We start from the raw sequence: 27,761 nt of genomic DNA on the forward strand, positions 1-27,761 counted from the left end.
AATTTTTTTTCCTAACATCCAACCTAAACAAACAATATATACCTTATACATCTCTAAAATCTGGGATGGGAGAAAATGTTTTAAGAAGAGAAAGGGAGGTATGTATCAAATAAAATAGCAGATTTCAGATCCATTTGAGTTAATTTGTGCACAAATGACTCACTCTCTCACCTTTTGTACCCATTATGGTAACAGAAACAGCTCTTTTAATTGACTAAGTGATACCCCATCATCTTATGTTTTTACCTCTCTTACTTATGGTCACATATTGTCCTGAATTCCCATTGACATACTGCAGAACAAGTTATCTTTATATTTTTATTAATAAATACCTTGAGAGCATCAATGATAACCAAACATAACTCACCAATCCTGAACATCAGTGGACTTTTAACTGAACTATTGTGCATAGTAACCGCTAATCCACTGCAAATATAAACATGAAAAATACTTTGTTTTCATGCACAGATGTTCATTTAATATAATTACATTGTCTTTCCATATTTTGTAAACAAATTGAATTAACTCTCTGCAATACTTAATATCCGTTTAGCAGGTCAATAAAAATGAGTATTAAATAAAGGAGGAAACATACAATGCTTATTTTACTCTACTGCCCACAGGTTTTAATATAAGATTCAGCAAATGTATATGGGTTCTAAAATTTAATTTAAAATCATCATGGTTCTCCTTAAAGGATATTCTTTTGTAGATGTGGGTGTTCAAACGCAAGCAGAGAACAACTCCTTTGACCACCATAAAATGTCCAAGTGTAGGAAGGAGTGTTGGCATTATTTAACAATATCAACACATAAACCGAAAAAAATCATCACTGTACATCAAGTTCTGTACATTAAGGAGTATTTATACAAATACCATCCACCAAATATTGGCTTCTAAGGACAGTTCTAAAATAAGAGTGATTCACCTGGGATAATCTAACTTCCAGCAAGGCTAGTACTTAAAAGAGACATTTTAGGTTACTCTGAACATCCACATAGAGCACAACATGTTTTACATGGTGTGCAGAATTCTCTCACTGTATGTGCAGATTAATGAGGCTTAAATTAAGTAGTAAAATGAAGCTTGAACAGCATAGTCTGTGGTGTAGTTACATCAGCAACTGCAAGTTCCTGACCATCCACGAGCCCCAGCTCTGAAATAGGAAAAAAAAGAAAGTTGTATGCAATAGATCTATGCTTAATAAAAAAACAAACAAACAGAGTTACAGTTCTACAAAGGCTTAAACAAAACTATCAGAATTCAGTTATATGTAATTCATTAGCTATAATAACCTCAGTGTTAATTCAACCAAAAAGATGACTAGCAGAAGATATTTGTCAAGAACAAAGAAAAAGTAGGTTTCACAGCATCCTTTGCTGACTCAAATATTTTTTCTAATGACATCTGCCCAAATAATGAATGCTATTAAAGGAGTTAATGTTCATCCCCAAAGTAATTTTAAGGACAAGCCTGACTGTATGAAAAGGGGTTAACCAAACTCTACTGCAGGAATTAGTGAGTGAGGAGGTGGGTTATTACCCTCTTATAGGTTTATAGTGAATTAGAAGAGAACAGAAAATGAATATCAGCAGAACAGGAAGAGTGGAGGGGATGTAAGGAGAGGATAACTGAGAAAAATTCTCTACTCCCTCCGTCTTCTGCAATTTGGTTTTTCTTTCTATGGAAGCAGACAGCTAACTGCATCGAAAATCCTGTTCTGTGGTAGGTAATCCCTACAGTTCCTCCTTCAAAAAAATCCCAATTTAACCATTAGGGGAGAGGAATGGGGAATAATAATCCCAGATAAAAAATCAAATCCATTAGTTTTATGACAATCCAGCAATCTGCATATTTGCACATATTTTAAAATGACTTTGTCAGATACAAACCTAGCTCTCTAAAATTAGTCACATACTAATTTTATTTAATTTATATATAATTTTAAAGATTTGTTGCTTAAAGTGCTATTATTGCAAAACATGCAATATGTTATACAGAGGCGTTAAACAAAACAGCACTAAAACTCATGAGTTATCATATCTCTGATGTATATGTATGTCTTGATGTTCTGTGTGACTCAATTAGGCAATACCTTTCAGTGTCTTAGAAAGATTTGGCCTTGTTCGTTCTTCAATTGAAGCTACCGTCTGCAAAATAAATAAATAAATAAATAAAACTTTTTTTTTTTTAAATTAAATCAAGCCAAACTTAAATGAAAATGAGTTAACTAAGCAAAAGCAAGCAGATACTGATCACCTGTAAATACAGTGTTTTATTCCCTCCATACACAGTTGCTGTGATTGCTGGAGATTTCATTTGCCTGTATGCAAAACATGAAAGTAAAATATGAGAGCTTTCAGGATAAAATGCAGTTTGAAAAAATCTAATTTTAACATGCTGCAAACTTCAAATTTCTAAAAACTAAATCAAAGAAATCAAAATAGTTGCACACTTACAACGAAGCATTATTTGTCAAATAATCCAAGACCTCCTGCAGTTTAGCTGATGGAGGAAACTCTATATTTTGAGGGAGCTGGCTGCAGGCAGGACAATTCTCCTACCAAAAAAAAAAAAAAAGTGTAGTAATCAAGCTTATACTAATAGACTTTTTCAAATATACTTATATCAGTATCAGTAATTATTCAAAATGTAGATCTTCGCTATTACAATTATTTGCAAAATTTATAAATGCGTGGAACTAGCAAAATTAATACTTCTGTGAAGATTAAGTACCCAATCCAATACTCCGTGAAATCAATGGGAACCTTTCCATCAACTTCAAAGGGCTCTGAATCAGGTTGTTAGTCACTAACATACAACAATCTATATAAAAAGGTGCAATCAATCTGTATTTTGTTTGGTTTAAAGTTTAGGGTTAATCCTGTATGTTACTGAATTAACTATGTTGTCCTAACCTCTTAATGCCAACAGTTGCTGTTGTGTCCTTAAGGCTATGTACTTTGTTCTGTGAATTATGATTCTTGAGGTCAGAGGGTTAATATTTCCTTGATCCTGCTTTCCAGGCTCAGCTACTGTTTTCCTCCAGCTATATTAGCAAAAGCAATTGCCAGAGTTAGGGATTTAGTCACCTGGCTCACCTTTCTAGACAGGGATTGCAACTTTAAACACTGGATGCAGCAACAATGCCAACACAAATAGCTGGTGGAGAATCCTTCCTGCATGTGGAACTTCTTCCCCCAGCCATTGAGAAGTTTTGACTCAACAGATATAAATATTTCTTAAATAAGGCATCAGTATTTTGTATTTATTATATGATGGTTATTGGTAATTTGATGTGATAGGTGGATCCCAGGCCTACCCCAACTATCAAATAGTCCTCTTTCTAATGCAGTTGTTGCTGGACTGCTTGGCCCCAGCAGAGTAACACTGCTGATCACTGAGAATCTGGAGAACCAATGGAAAGATTTCTTCCCATAGTAACAGCACAGTGCCCAGGGTTGTCTAGTACCTAGTTGTCTAGTTGCCATATCCCAGATATCTGATGTACCCCCAGATCAGCAACAACTGACCTTAATTTACTCCCCTTGAAAGCTGAATAGTCTCCCTGATCTCTGTGAATCTAGCACATCACTGCCTACTAGGCCAATCCTCCCCCCAAAAATATCCTGTACACTCATCAGGCTACTCCTCCATGGGAAAGAAGTTAGACGTATTGTTACTTCTATTTCTAAATATTTCGGAGATATTTAGATACTACAGTGGTGGGGAACAGACACTGAATTTTAAGTTCAGCAAGTAAGTAGCTGCAATTGCAACAGGTGCTATAAAAATCAGGAAACAACCCAGCCAGCCCAAGAGGTTCTTCTGTAATAGTACTAACCTTTCTTTCAGCTTCAAATGTATATGTGTATAATCCATCTACATCATTGAACACCAAGTAGTTATTAAGAGGAATGTATGCACTGCAATGAGAAATGTGTTAATGTTTATACAAGTAAGTTTGTTAAAAATATTTATATTAAAAAACAACAAATTACCTTGTGGCTATTTTAAAAACTTCAGTGGCGCATACAGCTGGAAAAGGAAAAAAACAGTTGCTTTGTTCTCAATCTCAAAATATATCCAAACACACAATCAAAATGCCTACAGATCGAAAGGTTTCTCAGAGATTTAACTGGTAGTACTATACACTAATATGTGGTGGACTTAGTACTCATCTGAGACCGTCTTGGAGATCTACAATGTACTTTTTATCTTTACATTTTTGAGGTAGCAGTGCAACCTCCAAAACTTTTGCTTACTCTCAAGTCACAAAGTACTCAGAATTATGCAAGATCATGTGTAGCAGCCATGTAGAGAAAATGGTATAAAAAACCGAAAAATTAGCTAACTAGAAAACGCCTACGTGACCCACTCTCACCCGCCAGTCTTCAACTGCGGCCTCATGAAGAAGCTCATTACCCCTAATAGAAGGGCAAAGTGAAGGAAACTTGTACTCAGATGCCTGGGAACCTTCTAATGAAAGCCAAAGCTTTTCCTTTCAGCATTACTGTACCTGCAATGACGGCATTTGTAGAAGCCACAGCTGGAATGATCCGCTTAACAACCCCTGCAAAGACAAAACATACAGCATTAAGCCTTTTCCAAAACAGTTTCCCCATATAAAGGGCTATGTTACCCAAAATTTGTGCTTGTTTTGACTGCAGCACATTCTATGCTAAGTCACTTTACACCTTTTCCTATAGCGCCCATCACTGTAGTATCTAAACGCTGTTGAAGTACCTTGGTATTTTTCTTGGTATTTATTGTTGCCATTTGCAAGAGGTTACTGTCCACACACACTCACCGAAATGCCAACTGCTGCACTCTCTTACCTTGAGTAAGTCTGTATGTAACACCCTTAATACTGAATTGAGATGCTCTTTCTAAAGACTGTTGGTAAATCCATTGTATATGATCAGGGTCATCTCCATCCAAAGGAACACTCTCTACAGGAAAATTAAAGATATACAGACAAATTTATCTAAATTCATAATGGCTCTTCGTCAACATTACTTTTTTTGTCTACAAATTCTAAAGTTTGTTTTAATCCACTAGTCTTGGTGAGAATTAGCACGGTCTTGGAGGTGGTGTTGGCAAAACAATTTAGTTATTAAAACTAATTTCCATATATTTTATGAGCCCTGATGCATAATTTATAAAATCTGCAAGGTCATGACATGGATGGCCATGACACGGTGCATAGGGGAGTCATGGGCAGGGAACTACATTGTGGGGTGGGGGAAGAATAGAACAGGGAGGGCTGGAGTGAACAGTAAGCGGAAAAAACTTATGTGGGAAGGTGGATCTGGTCTGGGGAGGATAAAGAATCCATTTACTGGCCTGGAGAGAAATCTCTCCAATTCAGTCCATTCTATATGGCCAATTTCCTCCAGGGGAATTGCCAGTAGACCGTATCTTGGGCTGGGGAGAAGTGGGGGCATTCCTCCAAAGCTAACAAGTTCTGGAGAGTTTAATATTTGAGATTTGCTCAATGCCTTTTTAAACCTCTAAAGGAAACTCCCAGGATTAAAACATTATTAAGCTAGAAATACCTACCGTTTAGCTTAAAAGAGAAAAGGTATGATAATCAGTCTATTAACAAACATCGGGTAGTTGCATTAGATTGCTTCTCAATGATGGGCATTACATGAAGATAAGATTGTCTGATTTTTGTTTATTCTGTGGATAGTGGCCAGGGGGTAGAGTTAATGTTAACTAACCTTAAGTGTGCATTTTCATACTCCCCAGTATTAATTTTTAAGTGTAACTTTAACTTTAAATGTACAGTTTTGTTGCTGGAGGGAAAAAAAACCCTGCATGTTCTCAAGAGTTGAGACCATATAATATTTTTAAGGGCAATGTGAAGATTAGTAGACCAAATATTAGAACTACTTTTTTTATTAAATAATTACATGGACTTTGCAAGATTTGCATCTCTCTTCAACCCCCCTGAAAGTCTCAATACTTCCCCCTCCCCACAAGAAGCATGCAAATATAAGCAATCATAATCAAATGCAGCAGCAAATTTATAGGTATACACAAGGGAAACAAAAGTTCGGCAAAAATATTTAAGCTTTCAAGGGTTTATTATTAATGGCAAATTAATGCCAGTTTTAAAAATTATGAGATACTTTGACAGTGATATAGTATTAAACTCAAAGAATCTAAATAACCATTCAAAGTCAGTAAACCACTGTCATAGACTAAATTTACTATTACTGTAATAAGCAGTGAAAACCATAAGCTACCATCACGTGAATCAATACTGTATCAATTATTCAGCATAATAAAGGGGCATTTCTCAATGGAACCATTCACATGACAAATTCAGTCTGAAATTATACATCTGTGTATTTACATTAGTAACAGACAGTTTCATTATTGGCTTCTAACAATCACATCTGTTCTTTTTTCTGCTGATGGATTAGTAAAAAAGAAAATAAGCAACATGTGATGAACAAGAGATCAATAACTGTTTATTCAACATGATCAGTCTATTGTTTTCTTTCTAATGCAGTTGTAAAATATTTGCTTCAGGCTGAAAACTGACACGTAGGATTTTAATCCAAGAGTGAAGTTTGGCCAGTGGTTGTTGGTAAGGTAAAGTGCAAAATTAAAACAAACTGTTCACTGAATCGAAGTATGATTTTACACCTCTTACTTTGCTGTAAGTGTTTTGATCATTTAATAGTCACATTTTAAATCACTGATTTAAAAAATAAAATAAAATGCAGTGTACTGATTACCTCCAAAAGGATGTTCCTTGGGCCACTGCAATATCCTGACATATTCAATACAATGTTCTGGCAGCCTGGGCATAGATGCAATAGTACACATGGGAAAATTGATCTGATGAGGAAAGATCATAAAATGATTTAACATATATTCTGTGCAGGAGAGGAGAGGAAGGAGAAGGGATAAGTGGCAGAAACTGAACACACAGGGGAAAAAAATATCAATGCTTTTAGTTACCTGAGGTGGATAAAGTTCAAGTGTGCATTCAATACAAGCTGTCATTCCAGGAATAATCACACGAGCGTTTCCTTTAAAACCTTCTGTTCCTCCATCTATCAAGGGTATGATGGAACTTGGATCTAGCATGCCATCTTCATAGTTTAAAAATGACATCTGTTAAAATTACAAGTTTGCACAAGTTGCATAAAAAATTATACCAGATCCAAAGAGTGCCTTCTAAATCATCTATTACTTAAAGATATAACACAACATGACATGCTAAGAAATATTCAGTGTTGTAATAATAATAATCTATACATCCTCCCACTTTTATATTTGTCATTAGATACTTAAGACTTAAACCTCAAATTCATTTCTCATGGAATGTTGTTCCTACAGTCAAGTAGAACAGCAACATTATTAAACCTGCAGAAATTTAAAAAAAAAAAAAAAAAAAAAAAAAGGCACCCACCATTGTATCTGACCAAAATACAAACTAGCCTGTTATTTAGGCTTAGATATAACTATTTCATAGCACGTAACTGTATACTGTACAGACATCAATGGAATATGCAGACCAAGATTCCTTCCTTATAAGTCCCATAAACTGTAGTATGCCTAAATACTTAGCACTTTACATCTGCAAAGCGCAATACAAACATCATCCAGCCCAGCCTCCCAAAACATATGTGGAGGTAGGTACATAATTTATCACCCTATTGTACAGATGAGGAAACAGACATAGAAAGCTTATGTATGGTAGGTAACCGAGCCATTTCAAGGTTAAACATAACAGCTAAACATTTCTAGTATTGTTTGTTTCTGAGAGAGTTCAGTGTGTGTTCACAACTGAATCTGCTTTGATAAAGTAGGTATAGTCTGCCCACACACTGAATTTCCTCCGTTACTGTCAAGATCCGTACAATCACAGGCCTTTTTAAGCAAGAAAAGGGCTACAACTATGAACACAAACAGGCTTTCACCTACAACAGTTCTAGTTTTGTCACCTTTGTTTACAAGGAACCACACTCTGCTTAAAAGTCTATATTGCAGACATCTAGAAGAATACATTGCAAATCCACATAATGCAATTTCATCAATTGACTAGCTGTTGTTACGCTCCCTATTTTCAAACTCCCCACAAGCCAAACATCCATCAACAGTACAATGTCCAGCATCTATTCAAGGATCCTGCTGAAGCCGTGAAATACATGCAAGGATCACATATATAACCTCGGTATCCTCTCAGACAACATGGACATTTTCTGGAGTGGTATTCGTAATGCTATATTACATTCTGCTCCTGGAAAAATCAGTTTCAGACATTTGAGCAAGAATCCTTGGCTTTCTCAGGACGTTGCATCCACATTCATGCCTAGCTCAGGTGGCTGCCATCTTTTATTGACTGAGAAATATTTTTGGACCATGATATGTCCAATCACTTGTGAAACAGGGTTGTGCAAAAAACCAGCGATGAGGAACAGTGGCTAGAACATCTCTAATGAAGGAGACTGTCTGTGTGTGTGTCTCTCTCTCTCTCTCACAGGACCTCATACCAACACACAAGTTCCAATCCACTCAAAGAGAAATCCACTTTCCTTGTGAAAGTTGGCAACTGTGGGCAACCACTGCTCACTGAGACACATGTGGGATTTGGAAAGTCCATAAAAGGGGGCCTTTGTGCTGGAGGGGTGTATCACAAAGATAAGTTTTACTGGGGAATTTGATCAACATAAAATGTCCCCAAAATTAAATTTCTTGAGATAGCTTTCCACTAACTGCATTAGAGCTATAGATGGCACCATTCTGTGTCCATTCAAGCAACGTAAGAGGATATTGAGTGAAAAAAGCTACTGACCTCATGGTGGATCATACAAACATACTGTTCAGCGTTAGGCTGGCCTGACAAAGTACATGATTGAGCTAATTTTCAAGAATTCTAGACTGCTCGGGAACATACAAAAATGCAGTCTCTTCGCCCTACGCCATAGACAAAAATTGTGTCTGCCCCAATTGTGATCCCGGGGGAGAGCGTGGCTAGCTTATGAAAGCTTACCTTGATTACTACATAGTGACAGGTGTTACTTCAACTACTTGGTTCAGCAAAGCCAGAACGGCTGCAGCCGTACAGCAAGATGGAGACACCTCCTGAAGAGACATTACACTTCTACTGAATAGGTCATTTGCTCACTTATTTTGCATTTATGAAAGCAAACAGGAAATGTTCACTAGTGAGTGGATAGAACAGGCAAATGCAGATTTGGCATTTCATCAGCCAGACCCAGATGCTTTGGTTAAGGACATCACAAAGCTGCCAGTAAGCAACATGCTAATAGTAGGGATGCCCTCTGCTAGTATTCTGCAAGTGAAGCAAATGGGAATGACAATGCCGATAGTTATAATCACAGTCAATTTACTTCTTACACTAGTAACAGTTAATCAATGCTTTTCGATGGTGAACTTGAGAGGGGATATAAGTCCACTAAATCACTTGTACATGAAACAAAATCTCACACAATATGTATTTTAAAACAAGTTTTATTCAACTATAAAAAAACGAACACGTGCAAGGGCAAAGACAACCACCGTGTGTTTGCACAGTGCCCAAAGTCAGAGATCAAAATAACAAATAAGGGGTGGGAAGAAGAAAGTGGGCAGGTAGTAGAACTACAGATAGTGATGCTGGAAATTGGCTGAGGTCTAGGCTGTCTCCGCTGTCCTGCTGGAAGGCAAGCCAGGAAGTGCGTAACAGAGTAGTATTCCAGGGCAGCGGGAACACTCATGAAGCATCACTGCTAGAGGGGTATCTGCTGGAACAAGCCTGGTGGTAGACACGGTCGGGCTGAGAATGTCAGGCATTCGTTTTTTAAAAAGGCTCACCCTATTCCCCATCATCTGCTACATTGCCATGGAATGTTGCTCTATTTCCAGCCAGTTTATTTCCTTTTCGTGTTCCATATAGTTTTGCAGTCTCTGATCCTTCTCCTCCTACACTGTCAGATTTCCACATTCTAAGTTGTTCTCAATAAACAGCTAAATTTGTCAAGCTCACTTCTTCTGCCATCTCCTCTTCTTGGGCTCCAGCAATCAGGCTCCCTCTGTAACTTAGGGAAGCTATCAATCCTTGATTTCTTCTTGTAACGGTTGTTGAGCTGATCTTAACATTACACTCCTTTGTTCTTGCTAATGTATGCTGTCTCCTCCGCTTTCTAATAGCGACTTTTGAAAAAGAAATGAAAAGCAGAAGGGTTAACAGGGATATTTAATTTCTCTTAATCTGTCTCACTGGCAGCTGCCCACCACTAAAATAGGGAGAACTAAAATTTGAAGTAAGTGTCCTTTTTTCAAGAATAGAGGTAACTTTTGCCACTTTTGTGAGGAGAATAAGGAGGTGTTCAATTTAGCATGGGGTCTTACACACATTTACTGTTAAATCCACTGGTGAACACTGTGGTTCTGTATATCCTGAAATTAAAGTTCCTAGGTTACCTCAATAAAATGTGGATTAGTTTTTCAAGTTGATTATAAGTGCCAAGACCCTGGTTTAGGGAGGAGTCATGAAAGGCCAGTTTGCTAACAATCTCATTGCTGAGCTACAGGAGCGAACAACCGAGTATTTCACTACTCTAACACCCAGAGATTGGAGAAAGACTGTAGCTAAAACAAACAGTTATCAGCATTAGTTACATAATCTGGTCCTATTGGACAGAGATTGGACTGATCCACTCAGGTCATGATGTCTACTAGCTACAAGATAGAGTAAGTGGATTTGGCTTTAATACCATCAATGGGTGTTTGAAACTTTCACTTTTTAATATCTTTTTCATGCTATTTTAGTGCTATTATACGGGGCACAGTACTCAAGGGGAAGCCTGGGATCACTGGAACTTCTATGCAGTATGACAACATAAGGTGGAGTTGTTGGTCCCAGGATATTAGGGAGACAACGTAGGTGAGGTAATATCTTATTAAACCAAATACTTGGTCCAATAAAAGTTATTACCTCAACAAACTTGTCTTTCTACCAGCAGAAAGAGCAAAAAGAGGGTTCTGGCAAAGGCAGGATCTGGCTACAAGAATGATGGTGGGGCGAGGGAACTGTGAAGGGCAGCATGCGCCATCATATTTTGGGGGGAGAAAGGGAAGAAAAATATCGGTCTTTTGGCCAAACAGCACTCGTAGGAGGGGCTCAATACTATTCTCACTTGCTCCCCATAGATGTGGAAAGAGTGAAGACTTCCAGCCTTAATGGCCGCAGCATCCATTCACACAACAGCAGCGATGAATCACTAACATATGGACCACATTTCTCTCAACTCAAGCATACAGTTGTTATAAATAAACTACACCTTACCTGGAGAGTCTGCTCCTTCCTCTATTCCAACACTTAGCTGGGATCTACAACAGCAGATCCACAAAGTCCAGGTTCATGACCTGCCAATCCAATTTCCGCTTATCAATTCACTTCTCCTGCCCCACCAGATGCTGCTCCGTTGTCCAATGACATGGGAGGCTCAGTGAATGCCTTGGGCCCAAGACTATGTTTTAACATGTTGTAGACAGGGAAAGGTTTGCCTTCCTTCGAGAGACATTCGTGTGTTGTTCTGGATCCAAATGAACGACATTTTCACGCTCTTAATTTTATCCTAAAGTACTGCTTTGCATTATGCCTTATTCTAAGCTTGACCAGATGCTATGACATGTGGCATAAACAAAAGTGCCCTGGAATGAGAATCAGCTCAGAATGGATCCCCTCATCACTCCAGATATCGAGAGCAGCCCTAACACATTTGGCTCAGACCAGCAAGCCGCACAATCATAGGGCAACTGTTGCTGAAGGAATTTCCAAACCAAATGCAGAAGATAGCTAATTCAAGAACATAGTGATTGCACAGAAGTGAATGATTACAAGGTACATGTTTTGTTATGGCAGGTGAATGTAGAGCATTATATACAGGTATAAAACTTCATGTAGGATTGCCATGGTATGCACTCAGCATGGGACATAAATGCCAAGGACCCCTGGTCTAGAGAGATCACTGAAGGATGAGCAAGAGCACTGTGGAATTGTGTTGGGAGGACTGATAAACTAGTGCAGCTGTAAACATCTCAGGTTTACACAGGTAATGAAATGGTGCTGTTAAAGGCTCATACAATATACTGGAGATGGTGCAATTAGACTCATACGGGATAGCTTGCTAAATTCTATGGGGTGTGGCTGCAGACATACTGTTATGCATATGCCAAGTGCCATAATTTGTTCTGAGGTCTGGAGAGGTTAAGTGAGTTATCAAAATGTTACACAAGTCAGTGGTAGAGGCAGGACTGAAATTTAGGCAACCTTGGTTCCCAGTCCCATGCTCAAGTCCACTAGACCTTGCTGCCTCAAAGGCATTATCTTAACTCAAGGAAGTCCCATACTAACAAAGAATTAGCTTTTGGGGACCAAATCCTGCTTGTTGTACACAACTTCTGTGATTACTCATGTTTACAAAGAGCAGGATGTGCCCTTAATATATTATTTTTACCTGGTACCACTAGAAAGCCATTGAAAAAAATCACAGTTGTCTCACTCATGTACTATTAAGTGCATAGTCCCTGAAATAAAGTGTCAGAAGGTTTTTGGTGGTTTTTTTTTTTTTAAAGAATTTAAGAATAAAATCCAAAGTAATACAAGATAAATACAAAAAACTCACAGGAGCAAGAAAATTCAAAGAAACAGAGGCATCCCTACCTTTAATTCATCCCACTGAGGCAATGAATAAACACCAACACCAAGGAATAAAGTGGTGAGTAGTAATGGAAAAACAGTTTAACCTGAATTCCCTTATTTATATTAATTTAAAATTAGATCCTGCTTTTACTTATTTGTTTTGAAGTAAATGTAATGATCACTGAAGGTGTTGGATTGACAGCCCGGAAGACAGAGTTGTTTATTCACAGAGCACATTAGCACAGGCAGCAGCAAGGAAAACTTCTCCGTGCTGCCAGTCACTGTATCTCAACGCTGGCCTTGATGGACCAGTTCTAGGTATGAAAAGAGAGAGCTAAGTCTCTATGCTCATTTAATCCATGGCCCTTCAGAATGCAAAAAAAGGACCAAACTAGTGCCAATTACACTTGTGGATTTTGTGATGCAGATAGCTGTCCAGCAGGAACTGGAACTCATGACATGTAAGACACTCAAGAAAAAAGGATGAGCTGGTTTTAGTGGCATTAAAATCCATTCATAGTTTACAGGTAAACTGACATTTTTCACAAAATGTAATAAAATGGTATACATTTCATCATGATCCACAAGGAGTTAGAGGTTTAACATCTTACATCAAAATAAAAATATACTCAAATATGAAATATAACGGAAAATGTACATCTTTACTATTATCTTAACCAGTTTCACAATTCTCTTTTAACACCATTTGTTCCATACTACTGCTATATGTTGCATAAAGCTGTTTAAATTTCACTATCTATACTCAAATGATAATGATGAACTTTAGAAAGATTAAAATAAAGTCTTTACCAGCATGCCATTTATCCATCTTCTTGCAATTATAGAGTCCAGACCACATACAATAATATGAAATTCTAGAAGAAAAAATTTTATTTAAAATTTCAATGTGTTTTCCTTTAAATAATCAATATATTTTATTCACACAACAGGAATGAAGTTAACTTAACTGTGCTATGTAGTTTATATGAAAGTTTCACTTAGAAGTTCTGGCTTTTAGTGAATAGTATTTTCTGCTCACTTGAAAGAAACAATAAAAAGTGAACACAACTGACTCAACCAAAAAATGGCAACCATCAACAACTACAGTGCTTTCCCAAAGCACATGTGGAGAATTTGTATACTTGCAAATGCTACTTACGTCGATAGAAAGTTTCATCCATATCCTGAATTTTTTTAAAATGACTGAATGTATATGCAGTAAAGGAATATTATGGTAATTAGTACTTTTATAGTATTATAACCAAATCTAGATTAACAAATACAAAATCAGTAAATCAAAAGATCCAATGATGTATCAATATCATTTTATATAGCACTTTATTAATATTTATATTAAAGTAGTGATCAGAAGCCTCACAATGCCTGGAAATTTTTTGGACTGAAGTTTGGACTATGAAATCGTCGGCTATGAAGACAACAATAGTAGCCCCTCTGGAGAGTGCTGTCTAGTCCCTTCACTCTCATATTACTCTGAAGGCGATGAGGAGCATGGTCTGAGCTTAACTGCGTAGAAGAGCTGTGAAAGAAAGGGAACCTGGAGCAGACCTCAGACACCAGTGAAGTTGAACTGGGAGTCCCCTGACCCCAGGATCAGTCCTACCACAGTAAGGGATACATGAAAAGGGTAGCAGGGGAGAATTCCCTGTTGAAAACCAAACAAGAATATAAAAAGAGGAGGAGACAAGAGTCTGTACGAGACAAATCAGACTGGTGAATAAAAGGGTGGCACAAAGAGACAGGCTGGACACCAGAGATGACATCACTTTAGGTCCAAGAGTCAATGCTAGTGCAGTGCTGGTCACAATGCCAAGAGCAGCCATAGTCTAAAAAAGTCCACAGCAACACAGAAAAGCCTCAACTACCTTAATAATAATAAAACTATAATAATAAATAAAAACATTAAGCTTTCCAAAAAGGGGGCCAGTGGGAGTAACAATGGATTCTGCCAAGTTTCAACTTTCAATCGGAAGAAACTGAGTGGTGGGTAGAGGTGTGTCCCTTTACGCATGCTGACCAGAATGCAGAAGGATATAACTACAGAAGGTGTAACCACAACACATATGGCTATCTATCTATAAATAACTGGTAGGCCCAGGAGGTTCCATGCTGGCCATGCTCCTTTTACATTTTTCAAACATATTTCATTCTAGCTGATGAAGACGTTTATATTTATCACAGATTCTTACTACATACTGTAAGGAATAACACAATACATACACCAAAAACTACTTCGATGCCCATGTACACTTCTGCTGTTCTACAAACTAATGCCACAGTGGGAAAGAACTTAAGCCATCAGTCCAAATAGTAAGTTATTTTTTGAACAAATGAAAAGAAGTGAAGTTAGAGTCTTTAAAATTAAAAAGCCTGACCAAGTACAGCAATCTTAAAAACACAATTAACTTCAATGGCTATTACTTCTCTGAAAGGATACGGTACAACAGCACAATTAGGAATTCGGTTGTTTAGAAATTCTGCTGCAACCTCTGCTTTAGGTCGTCCAACATCTTTGGGTCTGAAAAAAAAAAAGTGCTTTTAAAATTCTGATTCTAATAGCAATCATTAACCTTTGAGAATTCACATCTTACAAATGATTTACACAAGATGAAATATTACTGTAGGAGAATCTAGTAACAGATACTATTAAGGAGTATTCCTGTCATTTGTTAAATGGTTTTTACTTATAACCTTCAGACATAAGACTAAACACATTTAAAGATCTTCATAACAGCTGCTGATACAAAATATTTGAAAATCTGGTGGATATTTTATTTTATTAGGCAGGAAAGTGGTATTTGTGAAGCTAATACTTTAATATGTATAAATTCTTCTATAGTATTACTTATTCCATTATCTTAAGTATCAATCAATTCACTGATGCCTATGTATTACTTGTTAACAGCTTTATTCTGTTTAATTAAAAAAGAAAGGCACCATACTTGTACCCAATAGAAAACTCCTTTTTGTATGCTGTTTAACAATACCTAATTTGATTTCAATTTAAAATTTAAGAAGGTATTAAACCAGAAGTCTGGGGTCAAAGTCTACTCTCAATTCGTCATATGCAACTCCCATCAAGAGCAACTGAGGACAGAACTAATAAAATGACTGGAGGGGTCTTAATGGGCAACTTCACCTCGAATGGTCTCTTGAAGTGTTCACTACTTATGCAAAACAATCTGTTCCACCTTGTATTTAGCTGTGGCAGTCTGAGTACATTTCCCAGACCTGAAGAAGACATCTGTGTAAGCTTGAAAGCTCGTCTCTCTCACCAATAGAAGATGTTACCTCACCTACCTGGGCTCTCTAGAACAGACAGAACACATGAGGATAGATCTTCGTTCTGAGATATTTAGAAAAGCTAACTTGACTTGTTACATTTAATTTGATGTAGACATTGATCAAGACTACAACTAACAATATTTCAATTAGAACTTTGTTCAGCAAATTGTACAGTTAATTTGAGAAGCTCACTGCAAGTCCCTAGGCACTATATGCATTAACATTTTCTATATTTTCTACCATGCCAGCTATGACCACAATTGATTAGATTTTATCTTATTTTTTAATCTTGGAAAGCCACCAGATTTCCTCATAGAAATTAGAGACGGAAGACTTTCCTACCTAGACGCTCTAGTCTCTCCCTCAACCGATTCAAGACTGTTTTCTATAGGACATGCTCTAATAATTTACTTTTATGTATAGAGGATGTTTGGAAGTGTGCTGTCAAAAAAATCCCAACAATTACTTTTATACTTTTTAAAATAGTATTCAATGCTTATCCATGCCTGCAATAAGGTATTTAAGAAAGCATTCAAAGTTGGGAATAGGCAAGATTAAGATGCTTGCTATAGAGGCTAATATTTACAATAATTATCATCTTGCATATATTAACCAACATCTTTTAAGAGATGAGGGACTCTAATCTCCACTCTCTGTCTTGCATCTTATTTTGCCATTGAAACCTGTGAAAATTGAGTTCAACCTGGCTGTAAAACGCTACCAAATCAGAACAGTAAGAATTTCAGATTCACTTTGCATAGGTGCAAGACACTACAAAAAAAGGTGCAAGGCAGTATAGAATCAGGCCTCTGGTTTAGTTAAGAATAAGCATTCCCTTGATATGAAAAGCTAGTTAGCAATGTTGATGACATTCTACTGGACTAAACAGATACACAATCTAAACATATGCCTTTTGCTTTCAAATCTAAGAATATTTAAATGATGAAAATATTACTTACCGAAACAAAAATTGCCTATTCAGATTAGAAACATCTATCGTATCCATGTCAATAACATGGATTTGTCTAAAACCAGACAATGCCTGTGGAAATAAAGTGAAGCTTATAAGAGGAAGTGAGATCTTTATAGCTCTTCAATAACACATTCCAAGTGCTAAAGGGTTCATAAAAAGCCAGCATCTGAAGGAATCTATAAATGTGTTCAACTCCATATACAGATTGGCAAATGGACATAAATAACATGCAACCGGTTGACTTTTTTTCCCTGCAATAAACATTCTAACGTTAGACTAACTAAAAAAAAGTGCATGTCACAGATGTAGCCGGTGTATTCTGTAGTACTAAGGCTACGTCTACACTAGCACTTTTGTCAGTCTGGGGTGTGAAAAAACACACCCCCTGACCAATATAAGTTTTACTGACAGAAGCGCCAACATAGCTACCACCACTCGTTGGGGGTGGTTTAACGATCCTGACAGGAGAGCTGTCTTCCATCGGCATAGAGCAGCTACATGGGAGACCTTACAGTGGCTCAGCTGCAGCGGTAAAACTGTGCCACTGTAAGGTCTTCAGTGTAGACGTAGCCTAACACTTCATGCTTTAGGGACAGTTCATTTTAAAATTGGTTTTGCAAGAGTATGATGAGAAAGTGTCGGAAATATTAGTATTGTAATGCTTATGTGATCAGTGACTGGACATTAAAATGCATATTACATACATTTTATGTAAGTAATAAATTTGAATTTATGTGCAGTCATTTTCTGGTTAAAATACTTATTACAAAAGCTGGTATTTGGAAAAACTGGGTTAAATACATTAGAAATGGTCAAACTATGTTTTGAATTTAGGACACTTAAGATGAAGGAGACATTCACACTTAGGTGCTGTTGTTTTGTTTTAGCCCATCTTACTGCAGTACAAGGAAGATGGTAATATGCTGATTTACAGTATGAATGGTACCTGCACAACCACAGGGGATAGAATTTTTTTAAATAAGGTCAGACTTTGCAAAAGAGTAAACTCCGCAGAACTATCTTAATCTATTTATCCCTTGCCTACATGGTTCAGAAATGTTCAGGCAGAAAGTTAACGCCAATGCAATTTTAAATACTTTTAACAACCATTTCTGAGTTATGATAAATGCAGACTGGGACTTTCCATATCTGTGCTCAAATCACAGCTGACAATAACCATGAAGAACTTATAGTCAATACTGAAGTACAACCAGAAGTGCAAAATCACCTCATTATTTGACACAACTCAGCAGGCTTAATCTCTCTGCCACTGATGATCTGCCCAATCCTGTTGCTAGTCCAGCCCATCCTCAGTAATGAGGAATGGTACTACAGCACAATAATGTCTACAAAATTATTGTGGGGCTGATCCAATAGTTTAATGATAGTGCCCTGACACTATCACACAGAAGACTTGTCTGAACTGCAGTAAAAAGAATTGAAATGCTATGGAGACAAGCACACTGCCTCAGAGGAAGAAAATGCCTTGTGTTACTGGACAGCAACCCTCCTGCCATAATTATGGGTTCCAAGAAGATTTCAGTTCTGTCCCATAAACCAGCAAGGATACTGGGCTGCAACATGGCTTCTCAAAAATAAGCAACCATCAAGCAGAATAGGTAAAATCTGAAGAATCTGATGAAGAACCTTGTCCTCCAATTTCTTATAGGATTAATATTCAATATTTTCACACATATGAAACATTTATTATTTGACATCCAAGAATGAACACCAAGAAGCCATATTATATGTATTAACTCAAATAATACTGTATTCAAAGCACTAATTAAACAGAAATCAAAATCTATTTTTTTTAAAGTAAAAGCATGTGTTCTTAGGCAGCAGTAGCTAGTGAGAATTTAACAGTGGATATCTGAGTGCTGCATGTTCATCTTGTTTCACTGGATGATGCTCAGTTGTCATTTTAAGTTCATCCAAAAGTCGAAAGAAAATTAAGTTAGATTTTAAACTGAACCATCAATATTTATTTAACATACTTAAACAGTGTTCTGTATCAGCTGACTATTTCACTTGCTACCATGAATTTGATTTGAGATTAACTTGAAACTACAGCACTTCTTCTGATCCCTGAAAGAGGCTTTTCAGAGCAAAGAAACTGGCAGGACAACACTTAAGCGACCATCTTGCAAACATTTGCACACAAGAATAAGATGACAGAGCAAAAAAAATCTCCTGAGGAAAGGAGTAGAATTCCAAGAAACAAAGAGGAAAATCAAAGTAATTACCAGATTTTTCAGGAGTTCACATCCTAATCCTCCTGCTCCAATAACTAGAACTTTACATGTGTTTAACAAAAAGTCGAGAGGCTGTAAAGAATTAAAAAGGATATTAATATTTTGAATAGGAGAAAACTAAGATTTCCCCATTGCATCACAAAACATACGATTAACTTACAACTTCTAAGCGCCTATAATACTTTTCTTTGATCTTGGACTTTAACAGGTGTTCGGTCCACACAATTCTTATACCTTGACTAACTTTAGTAAAAGATGTCTGCTGATTTCAATATTTCTTTCATTTTTCCTATTTTATTTTGCTTGTGAAATAAGCAATGTGCCCGCCATCTTCCCTGTCAGACACAAAATAATTAATTTGAAGATATTACGGTTCCTTTCTCCCGCTGAAAAGGTTTGCTGCCACACAATACAAAATGAAAGTAAACCTAGAGACAGAAAATATTGTTGGCCTAAAGGGTAGTGAAATACTCGCAGCATTGGGTAATTGCTCTCTGTGGACTATTCCACCAGATATTTATCTTGAACTGGAAACTGATGGAACAGTACACTAATGATAAAAAGGAATAAAACAAATATTCTTGATAACAAACAAGAATAAACTGTGAAATGCACTGAAAAAAGGAGAGAGAAAAACAAAAATAAATGAAAAACAGAAAACCTCTTAAAAAGAACACCTTGAGAAAAGTTTTTGTTTTGCTTTTTAACATAAAGCAAGAGTGCATTAAAAATAGGGACGACAAAAGCACAGGCTGACAATCCAGAATAAAATGGAAAGTAGGAAAAGGAAGAAAAGCGGTAAGAGATAAGAATTTTTATAAAGTGAAAAATCAATGTAGGAAAAACAATGAGAAATGATCAGGTGAAAAGGAACTAGGAAACTGTTCATAAAGAAAAAAGTGGGAGCAATACAGAAAGGAGGGAACAAAAGTTAGTGGGGAAAAAAGCAAAATAAATCAAAAGTACTCACTTATTTTGCTATTTACTTTTTAATTTTTTGTAATTGCCAAGGCTAGCTTATACATATCAGAATTGATATGAGTGTGACACATAGACTCATATCAGCAGTTCAAATAGTTATCCCACCTTCATTTATTGAGTTTTGCTCATTCCCATTAAAAATCTCCTCCCTTCCCAATACAGTAGAACCTCAGGAATTACAAACACCAGAGTTATGAACTGACCAGTCAACCACACATCTCATTTGGTACTCAATCAGGCAGCAGCAGAGACAACAAAAACAAAAAAACCCACAAATACAGTACAGTACTGTGTTAAACATAAACTACTAAAAAAATAAAGGGAAACTTTAAAAAAAGATTTGACAAGGCAATGAAACTGTGCTTAATTTAAATTAAGATGGCTAAAAGCAGCCTTTTTCTTCTGCATTGTAAAGTTTCAAAGCTGTATTAAGTCAATATTCAGCTGTAAACTTTTGAAAGAACCAGAACGTTTCGTTCAGAGTTACGAACAACCTTCATTCCCGAGGTGTTTGTAACTCTGAGGTTCAACTGTACTGTGACTACTTATGATTAGCTTAATTCCTTGTTTATCTGGGAGATAATTTCTTACTGCACCCAAAATTACTTAAAACCAGTAGAAAGTTACTATTTTCCAGTTCGAACTTCAGGAAATAACCCACACGCACTGTACAATTTATGCATATATTACCGAGAAAGCTTGTAGCTGACAAAGAAGTGTGAAAATGTAGTAGTCTATTTACAACACTGTATTTTATTCTAAAATCATACAATTCAACTGATTCACTTTAAACACACACATGCATTTTTAGTTATCGTGCATTGCTGGATGGTACACCAATAAATGTGTGTTCACATTAGTTCGCAACACAACACTACAAACATTTTTATTTAAAATAAACGTTTCTCACTTGAGTGCCTGGCTCGAAATCAGGGTGTGTGAATGGTCCAGATCGCTCGAGGAACTTCTTTACATGGTTCCAGCGACCTTCCCAGTCTCCAGTGTCCCCACACCCACCATCAACAGCCATTCTGCACAGAACATAGTAAATTCAGCTGCAAAAATCAGTAAAGAAAATGCCATACCTCTACAGCTTGTTTTCCATCAGTTGTGCTAAAAGAAAACCAAACTATGGTCTAATCCTGAAAACATGTCCACATCTGTTAACTTTACTCCAGTTCTGGTTAAGCACATGTGTAAAGGTTTGCAGGACTGTGGCAGCTAGAGAGTGTTTTTGACACTACAGAGTAATACTATTAACTACACACCAAAGTCAAAGACAAATATACACTTGAAAATAATCTGGCTAATTACCTATAATCAGCTAAAGGTGATCTGGAAAGAAAAAGTGAGTGCGCTCTTATGGTGGTTGTTTGTTTCTGATGTACAAAGAATGCCTGAAGGAGTTTTTTCTCAGCTCTTTTCCTTAGAACTATCAGGAATGTCAATGTATTCTTGTATTTCTTTTCTATGTCAGACTGCTTAGGTGAGTCAGATAAGCATCTTAGGTGCTCTCAGCACTTAGCAGGGGTGGAGTGTTAACAGTTTCCCTTCCATGCATTTTAAAAAGACATTAACAAAAATGCCAACTGTCTGAATAAAAGTAATTTCTTCTCAATTAACGAGGTGCCACTTTCATTGTACCTATTTGCCAGTTAAGCATAGAGTATTCCAGGGCAGACAATATAAAATTATTTGTGTTGTTAATTTTCTTTAAAAATTAATTTAATTATGAACTACTAAAAGTGACCTGTAAAGGGAGGAAAAATGTGTTATGGCCTCTTTTTGCTTTATGATGTAAAAGAATTCCTTAAAATTTTAATTTTATATCTCAAAATATCTTTTTGGAATACTTCAGAACTGGCTTACTCACTTCAATATTGCTTTTAATTTAAGATCACTCATCTCTTTTAAATTAATCCATACACGGAACAAATAATCTTTCCCTGAAAGAGCATGTCCCATTAAAAAATTTAGTTCAACTCAGCCTCTATAATTACTGTTCAGTGTTAGAAAGAGCTGCGTAAATTAAAAAATAGTTTTCCAGTCTTGGGCATGCACACCCAACTTTGACATATGCAAGATATGTAGTTTGTTTTCTACTACAGATGTTCTTTATATTTCTCATGCAATATAAGATTAATTCATTAATTGCTAGGATATATTTGTCTCCCTCCTCCTCACTTGTCAAAAAAAAGGGAACACCAGCTATAGTGGCAAGACACTGCATACCCTTTTTTCAAAATTCAAAACATGGACAATAGGGTTAACTCCATTATAATTTTATTTGATGCATTTTTTAAAAATAAGCTATAACCCTGCAAAAGACTTTCTATAATTTGGGAACAAAAACTTGTAGTAAATAAAGTGTTAAAAAAACCCTACCCTCAAACTGGATTTGTCTGAATATTTCACAAGCTGTCAATATTTTGACTATTTTTAGACAGTTTGCTGAAATATCCCTGGGGGGTAACTATCAATTCTATGGAGTTACACCAGTTACTAATTTATGAAGGGCTTAATAACAAGAACTACAGCACAAAAATCTCTTTTGTAATTGAAACTTGCTTCACTTTCTTCTGCAGTATGTACAATTCACACTCCCCTCTCTGACTCTTGGATCTATGGATCCTCCTGTTGTACATTGGTTCTTAGCATGCATGGCTACTAAAGAAATGCAAATCTCATAGATGTTTTTAACTTATTTTATTTGCACCACAAACATTAATCTGTATCCTGTGTACTGTAATTTAAAAGTTCTGCTGGAAATAAATGTAGAGCCGTGCTTGGTGGTGTTAAGAACTGATTTCTGTGCTTTTTACATAGAATCTAAATGTATCCATTATCCAACTGTACTTTTTTTCATGGGGGGAGGGGAGAGAGAAGAGGACTATATTGTTCTTAATTTACAGTTAACTGTAGGCAGTAAGATTTGGTTTTGAGTTAGACACTTTGGAGACCTGCCAAATCTGTTGTTTGAAGTGAGGTGTTTTTTATTCATTTTTAAAGTCTTCACTTTTGCAGCACCATGGCATTAGCAATTCTCTGTGTAATTACATTTTGATTAAGGATCTTAGAATGTATTTCAACTAACTGTTTCAATTTCTCATTTTTAATTTTCAATGTCATTTTAACTGTCACTGTATCACAGTCCTGATGATGTCCCAGGTCCCACTCTTTCCTTCTCCCTCCCAGCTCCCAAAGCTCCACGCTTCTGAGGGGCCCTGTCATCAGCATGCAGCCAATATGCCCAAGAACCTCTGTGACCCCATCCCAAACATACACATTCAATGCCTGTGAGCCTACCTCCCAGGCTAAGTAGCTACATCTGTTCTGTGGTCTTTAGGGAGAGGGTTGCAAGCAGAAGGAAGGATACAGCTTGAGGGTTCCCACATGTTACTTCTTGGGGAGTGAGGGGAGGTGCATAGAGTCTGGGGTTTTAATAAGCCAAGGCAGCTCTTCTGTAGCCTGGATCTTTAATTCTCAGCAGCTAAAACAGCCACCACCTCAGGCCTCTGCCCAGCAGCACCGCCTCTCCCAGCACTGCCAGGCCATACTCATGCCAAGCCTCCAGCACCCCAAGCACCAACCCCCTCTCCGCAGGAGATTCCTCTTCTCCAATCCATTGCCCAAACCCCTTAACACCCAGGAGCACACACTAACCCATCCCATAGCAACTTCCTCCAGTCCCATAGCTCCACCTCCTGCCAGCCTGCCTCGCGCTGCCCCGTCCCACAGCAGCTTCCTCCCACCCCATAGCTCCACTTCCTCCGACCCCACCCCACCCCAGTCCACAGAAGCTAACCTGTGCCTGCAGCCCCCTCAACCCTAGCTCACTACACCAGGCCCAGCAGGCTCCCAAAGCCCCAGGATCCAACTCCCGACACCCGCCCCCCCCCCCCTAACCCACCTGCTAGTAACTGCCCCACCCCTCCCCCCTCAGGCCCCACACTAACCCACCCGCCAGCTCCACCCTACCTGACCTCGCACTAACCCCCACCCCCCGGTAGCAACGTCCTCCGGCCCCCCTTTCCCCAGCCTCGCACTAACCTCCCGCCGGCCCCGCCCTACCCCCCTCCCAGGCAGGCCTGACGCTACCCCAGCAGCCCGGCCCTACACTGCCCCCCCCGCCGAGGCCCCACCACCGCACTAGGCCCCGCAGCCCGGCCCCACACTAACCCATCCGCCAGCAGCTCCTCTATCCTCCTTCTTTTCTTCTCCCTAAAAGAGAGAGAATAAAAGAAGGGTCAGTCTCGCGCTACCGAGCCCGGGGGGAGGGAGCCCGGGGCCCACCGAGGCCCGAGGGAAGGGGGGACCACACACACAGCTACTTACGGCTCCTCGCCATCCGCCATATTTCCCTCTGCTTCCCACAATGCCCCGCTGCCAAACCGCCGCGGCCCTTCGGGCCGAGCCGGCCAACGGCAGCGCAGCGCCTCTATGGGCGCAGCTCAGCTAGAGCGCCAAGGCGGGCGGAAAGACCATAGAGAGCAGCTGGGAGGAGAGAGCGCCCCACCCGGCGGGGCGACGTAGTTCCTCGGGGGTGGAGGGAGGGAGAGAGGGCGCGCGCATGACACGTGCTTCCAATAGAGGGCTAGTGTAGAACTCAGCTCCACAGCAATAATGTAGGGAATGGACCCTCTCTAAGGCAGTGCTTCTCAAGCTATCTGATGTGGGGGACTGGCAATTTTTTTTCCCCAATGTGCGCGCAGACCGGCAGCCGATGGCTCGCGGACCGGCAGCCAATGGCTCGCGGACCGGCACCGGTCCCTCGCGGACCACCTCTTTGAGTCGCACTGCTCAAAGGGACTCCACAACCTTAATCGGCCCCCATAGAACTCATCCCTCTAGCCACAGTGCAGGGTATAGTCCCCTATAGGTCATCACAGAGCCAGCATCCCGGGGAAAAGCCCACAGCACATCTCGCTTGATTGCCAAACTGTAGGGCATAGGTCTCCAAAAAACATCCCCCCTTGCCCAAATGAAGGGTATAAGCCTCTGCAGAGTTCACTCCATAATACAAGGTGTAAGCCCGATAGAATTCCCCTTCACACATAGGTAGGTCTCTGATCTGATTGGGGGGAGGGATAGCTCAGTGGTTTGAGCATTGGCCTGCTAAACCCAGGGTTGTGAGTTCAATTCTTGAGGGGGCCATTTAGGGATCTGGGGCAAAAATTGGGGATTGGTCCTGCTTTGAGCAGGGGGTTGGACTAGATGACCTCCTGAGGTCCCTTCCAACCCTGATAGTCTATGAGTCTATGATCTGATTTCCTAAAGCCACTATTTATGCCCACAATGCATAGGAGGCCCTGTCACTCAGCCTTATGTCAATAATGCAGTGTATAAGAGTCTATAACTCACTCCTACAGTCACAGCAACGGAGAGCATAGGCTGATGAAAGCTGGAGTTTCCTCTGAAATTCATATTACCGTTTCTATACAGGCTTGAGGGATCACTGTCAAGCTCTGAGAGATTCACAATCTGTGTTCACTGCACTTTGAACTCCTACAGCCTCATGGAGTAAGAAACCAGATTTCAAAACCGCCTCTTGCCTATTTAATGCAGAGCAATAATCATACAGCCATCTGACCAGCACATCTTCTTTATGTATTTTATATGTTTTTTGTTTTAGTTTTTTTCTTTTTTTTATTAGGGAAAGTGTGAAGGTGGTACCAATTATAGAAAAACTGAGGAATCCAGGATGGTTTGGGCATGTGAAAAGAAGACTGGAAGAATATATGGGAAACGGTATTAATTTAGAAGTGGGAAAGTAAGAGAAGTGTTGGAAAAGAACTAGATGGATGGATGTTATACAAAATGATCTGATTAGCTGTGGAGTTTATGAAGCACTGCTTCAAGACAGACTGGAATGAAGAAGGACTTGAAGAGCCAACCCCATATAGATGGGACTAAGGCTAGAAGAAGAAGAAGAAGAAATGTATGTTTTATCTTATCAGTGTTATCTGTAATTGGCCTTCTGCCTGAACAGAGGCTGGTACGGACAATCTCATAAACACTAATGGATTGAGTAATAACAAATATGAGTAGTCCCATTGTATCCAAAGGAGCTGCTCATGTGTGTCAAGTTACTTACTCCTATTAGTTTTTGTGATATTGATGCCTAGGGAGGTTTCTGTGAGGTTAAATGGAGTGGGGAATGATAGGATGTTTTTGCAGTTCACCTCCCTCCATTAGAATTTAGGGTGATGGAGAGAAGTTTTCCATTCTTTTCATCCCAAAGCAAAAAGCAGAGGGAATGAGATGGTCCAAAGACTGCAAACACAACATATGTGGAAAGTAATCTCAAAGACTACTGAGCGACATTGCACAAACCCCTTTGACAACTACATCCTGACAGGTAGAAGCACACACAGATCATTAATATATTTAAAATAAGAATTCGTGAACACCCTCTACACAATGTAGGCATCATTTTTGTTGAAACCAGGGCTAAAGTGAGGCCTGATCCAACTCCCCTTAAAGTGAATGGAAGTGGGATTAGGCTCAAAAAGAACAAGATAACACTAAGGTACCCTTCCCCGTTCAAAATGATTAATCTGTATTTCTTGCTGAAGTTTCCCTGAGTATTACATTGATTGAGTGCTGCTCTGCATTTTGTGTAGCTGCTTACACTACTATTTGATTTAATACATGGATTTTCCCCTCATTTTGCAATGGGGTAAATGACATAGCAACAGTGGGTTGTGCCCTTAGTGCACGCTTTATTATTTCTCCTAACAAGATTTGATGGAATCGGCCTTTGCTGCTGTACTGATGGCTGGAACTAGCCATCATCATTACTTGAATCACATTGACTTCAAACACATTTCTGCAACACGAATAGTTTAGAATTCATGAAGTGATTTCCATTAAAATAGTATGTTAATTTCAATGTTGATGGTTACAGTTTATTGAACAAAGGGAACAAGCACGTGGCAGTGGCCTGTATGTGCTATAAAACATCAAATGCACTGATGTAAAATATTTTATGAAACATCATAAGCATTTCACATCTTACATTAATATGATTCCACATTTGCTTTATATGTATTTATCTGATCCTTTTGTAAAAATTTCGTGTCAATTTAATACATATATATATATATATATATAAACTAATGCTCCTCCCTCCCCATTTTCAGTAAGTACAATAATGTACACAATTAGCCCTAGACTCTTAATCATCTGACCTGATTGTAGATTTCTCCTGGGTTTGACCAGCAGTAAAAAGGCCTGCAACAATTCTCCAATAGGCTCATTCATGTCATTTTATTAAATTACTGAGCGTCTCTGCCTGTGACGAGATTCGCCCAGCTGCTACGATCTCATCCACCGAACCGCAGGCCCATTTGGGATTATCGCGAAAGACTGTTTTGCGACCTCCACAAAAAAACAAAAACAAACCCCAGACCTCGAGGGGGAAGACTCCTTGTCGAAAATGCGGCATTTAACGGACCGCTCTCGGGTGCTTGCCACATCGCGTCTCCTTCGCGCTGCCCCAGCCAGCCACCCCCCTGCAATCCGCGGAGCGGAGGAAGTGGAGGCGTGCAGAAGGGAAAACAAACCCCTCCTGCTG

At 38.6% G+C, this 27,761-nt stretch overlaps 1 protein-coding gene across 8 annotated transcripts; it reads right to left on the minus strand.

Moving 5' to 3' along the window:
- Window positions 1-304: 304 nt before the first annotated feature.
- On the minus strand, window positions 305-27,754 carry UBA3 (ubiquitin like modifier activating enzyme 3). 8 transcript variants are annotated; one of them, XM_073351069.2, is made up of 18 exons: window positions 27,376-27,754; window positions 24,365-24,406; window positions 21,096-21,216; window positions 19,196-19,276; window positions 16,936-17,018; window positions 15,129-15,209; window positions 13,833-13,876; window positions 13,484-13,548; window positions 6,979-7,134; window positions 6,753-6,855; window positions 4,839-4,952; window positions 4,520-4,573; window positions 4,002-4,038; window positions 3,845-3,926; window positions 2,460-2,560; window positions 2,260-2,323; window positions 2,096-2,150; window positions 305-1,156 (listed from the first exon to the last, which is right to left on the minus strand). In XM_073351069.2, exons 3-18 carry the CDS (start codon window positions 21,213-21,215, stop codon window positions 1,068-1,070), a joined length of 1,329 nt encoding a protein of 442 aa, XP_073207170.2. In that variant the 5' UTR covers window position 21,216; window positions 24,365-24,406; window positions 27,376-27,754; the 3' UTR covers window positions 305-1,067. The 8 variants fall into 8 exon arrangements, with proteins under 8 accessions (XP_073207170.2, XP_073207168.2, XP_073207171.2 ...); XM_073351067.2 differs by lacking the exon at window positions 27,376-27,754 and adding an exon at window positions 24,521-24,643; XM_073351070.2 differs by lacking the exon at window positions 27,376-27,754 and adding an exon at window positions 24,521-24,632 and having other exon boundaries at window positions 21,096-21,240.
- Between the last annotated feature and the right edge of the window lie 7 nt (window positions 27,755-27,761).

Source organism: Lepidochelys kempii, chromosome 7 (assembly GCF_965140285.1).
Source record: "Lepidochelys kempii isolate rLepKem1 chromosome 7, rLepKem1.hap1, whole genome shotgun sequence".
Lineage (NCBI taxonomy): Eukaryota > Metazoa > Chordata > Testudines > Cheloniidae > Lepidochelys > Lepidochelys kempii.

Excerpts from the sequence above, each read along its gene's own strand:
- UBA3 (XM_073351067.2), bottom strand. The coding sequence starts at position 24,540 with ATGGCGGATGGCGAGGAGCC. Across the intron at positions 19,277-21,095 it reads ATTTCGAGCCAGGCACTCAA|CCTCTCGACTTTTTGTTAAA; the intron begins GTGAGAAACGTT and ends AATTCTTTACAG. Across the intron at positions 2,151-2,259 it reads ATAAAACACTGTATTTACAG|ACGGTAGCTTCAATTGAAGA; the intron begins GTGATCAGTATC and ends TTTATTTTGCAG.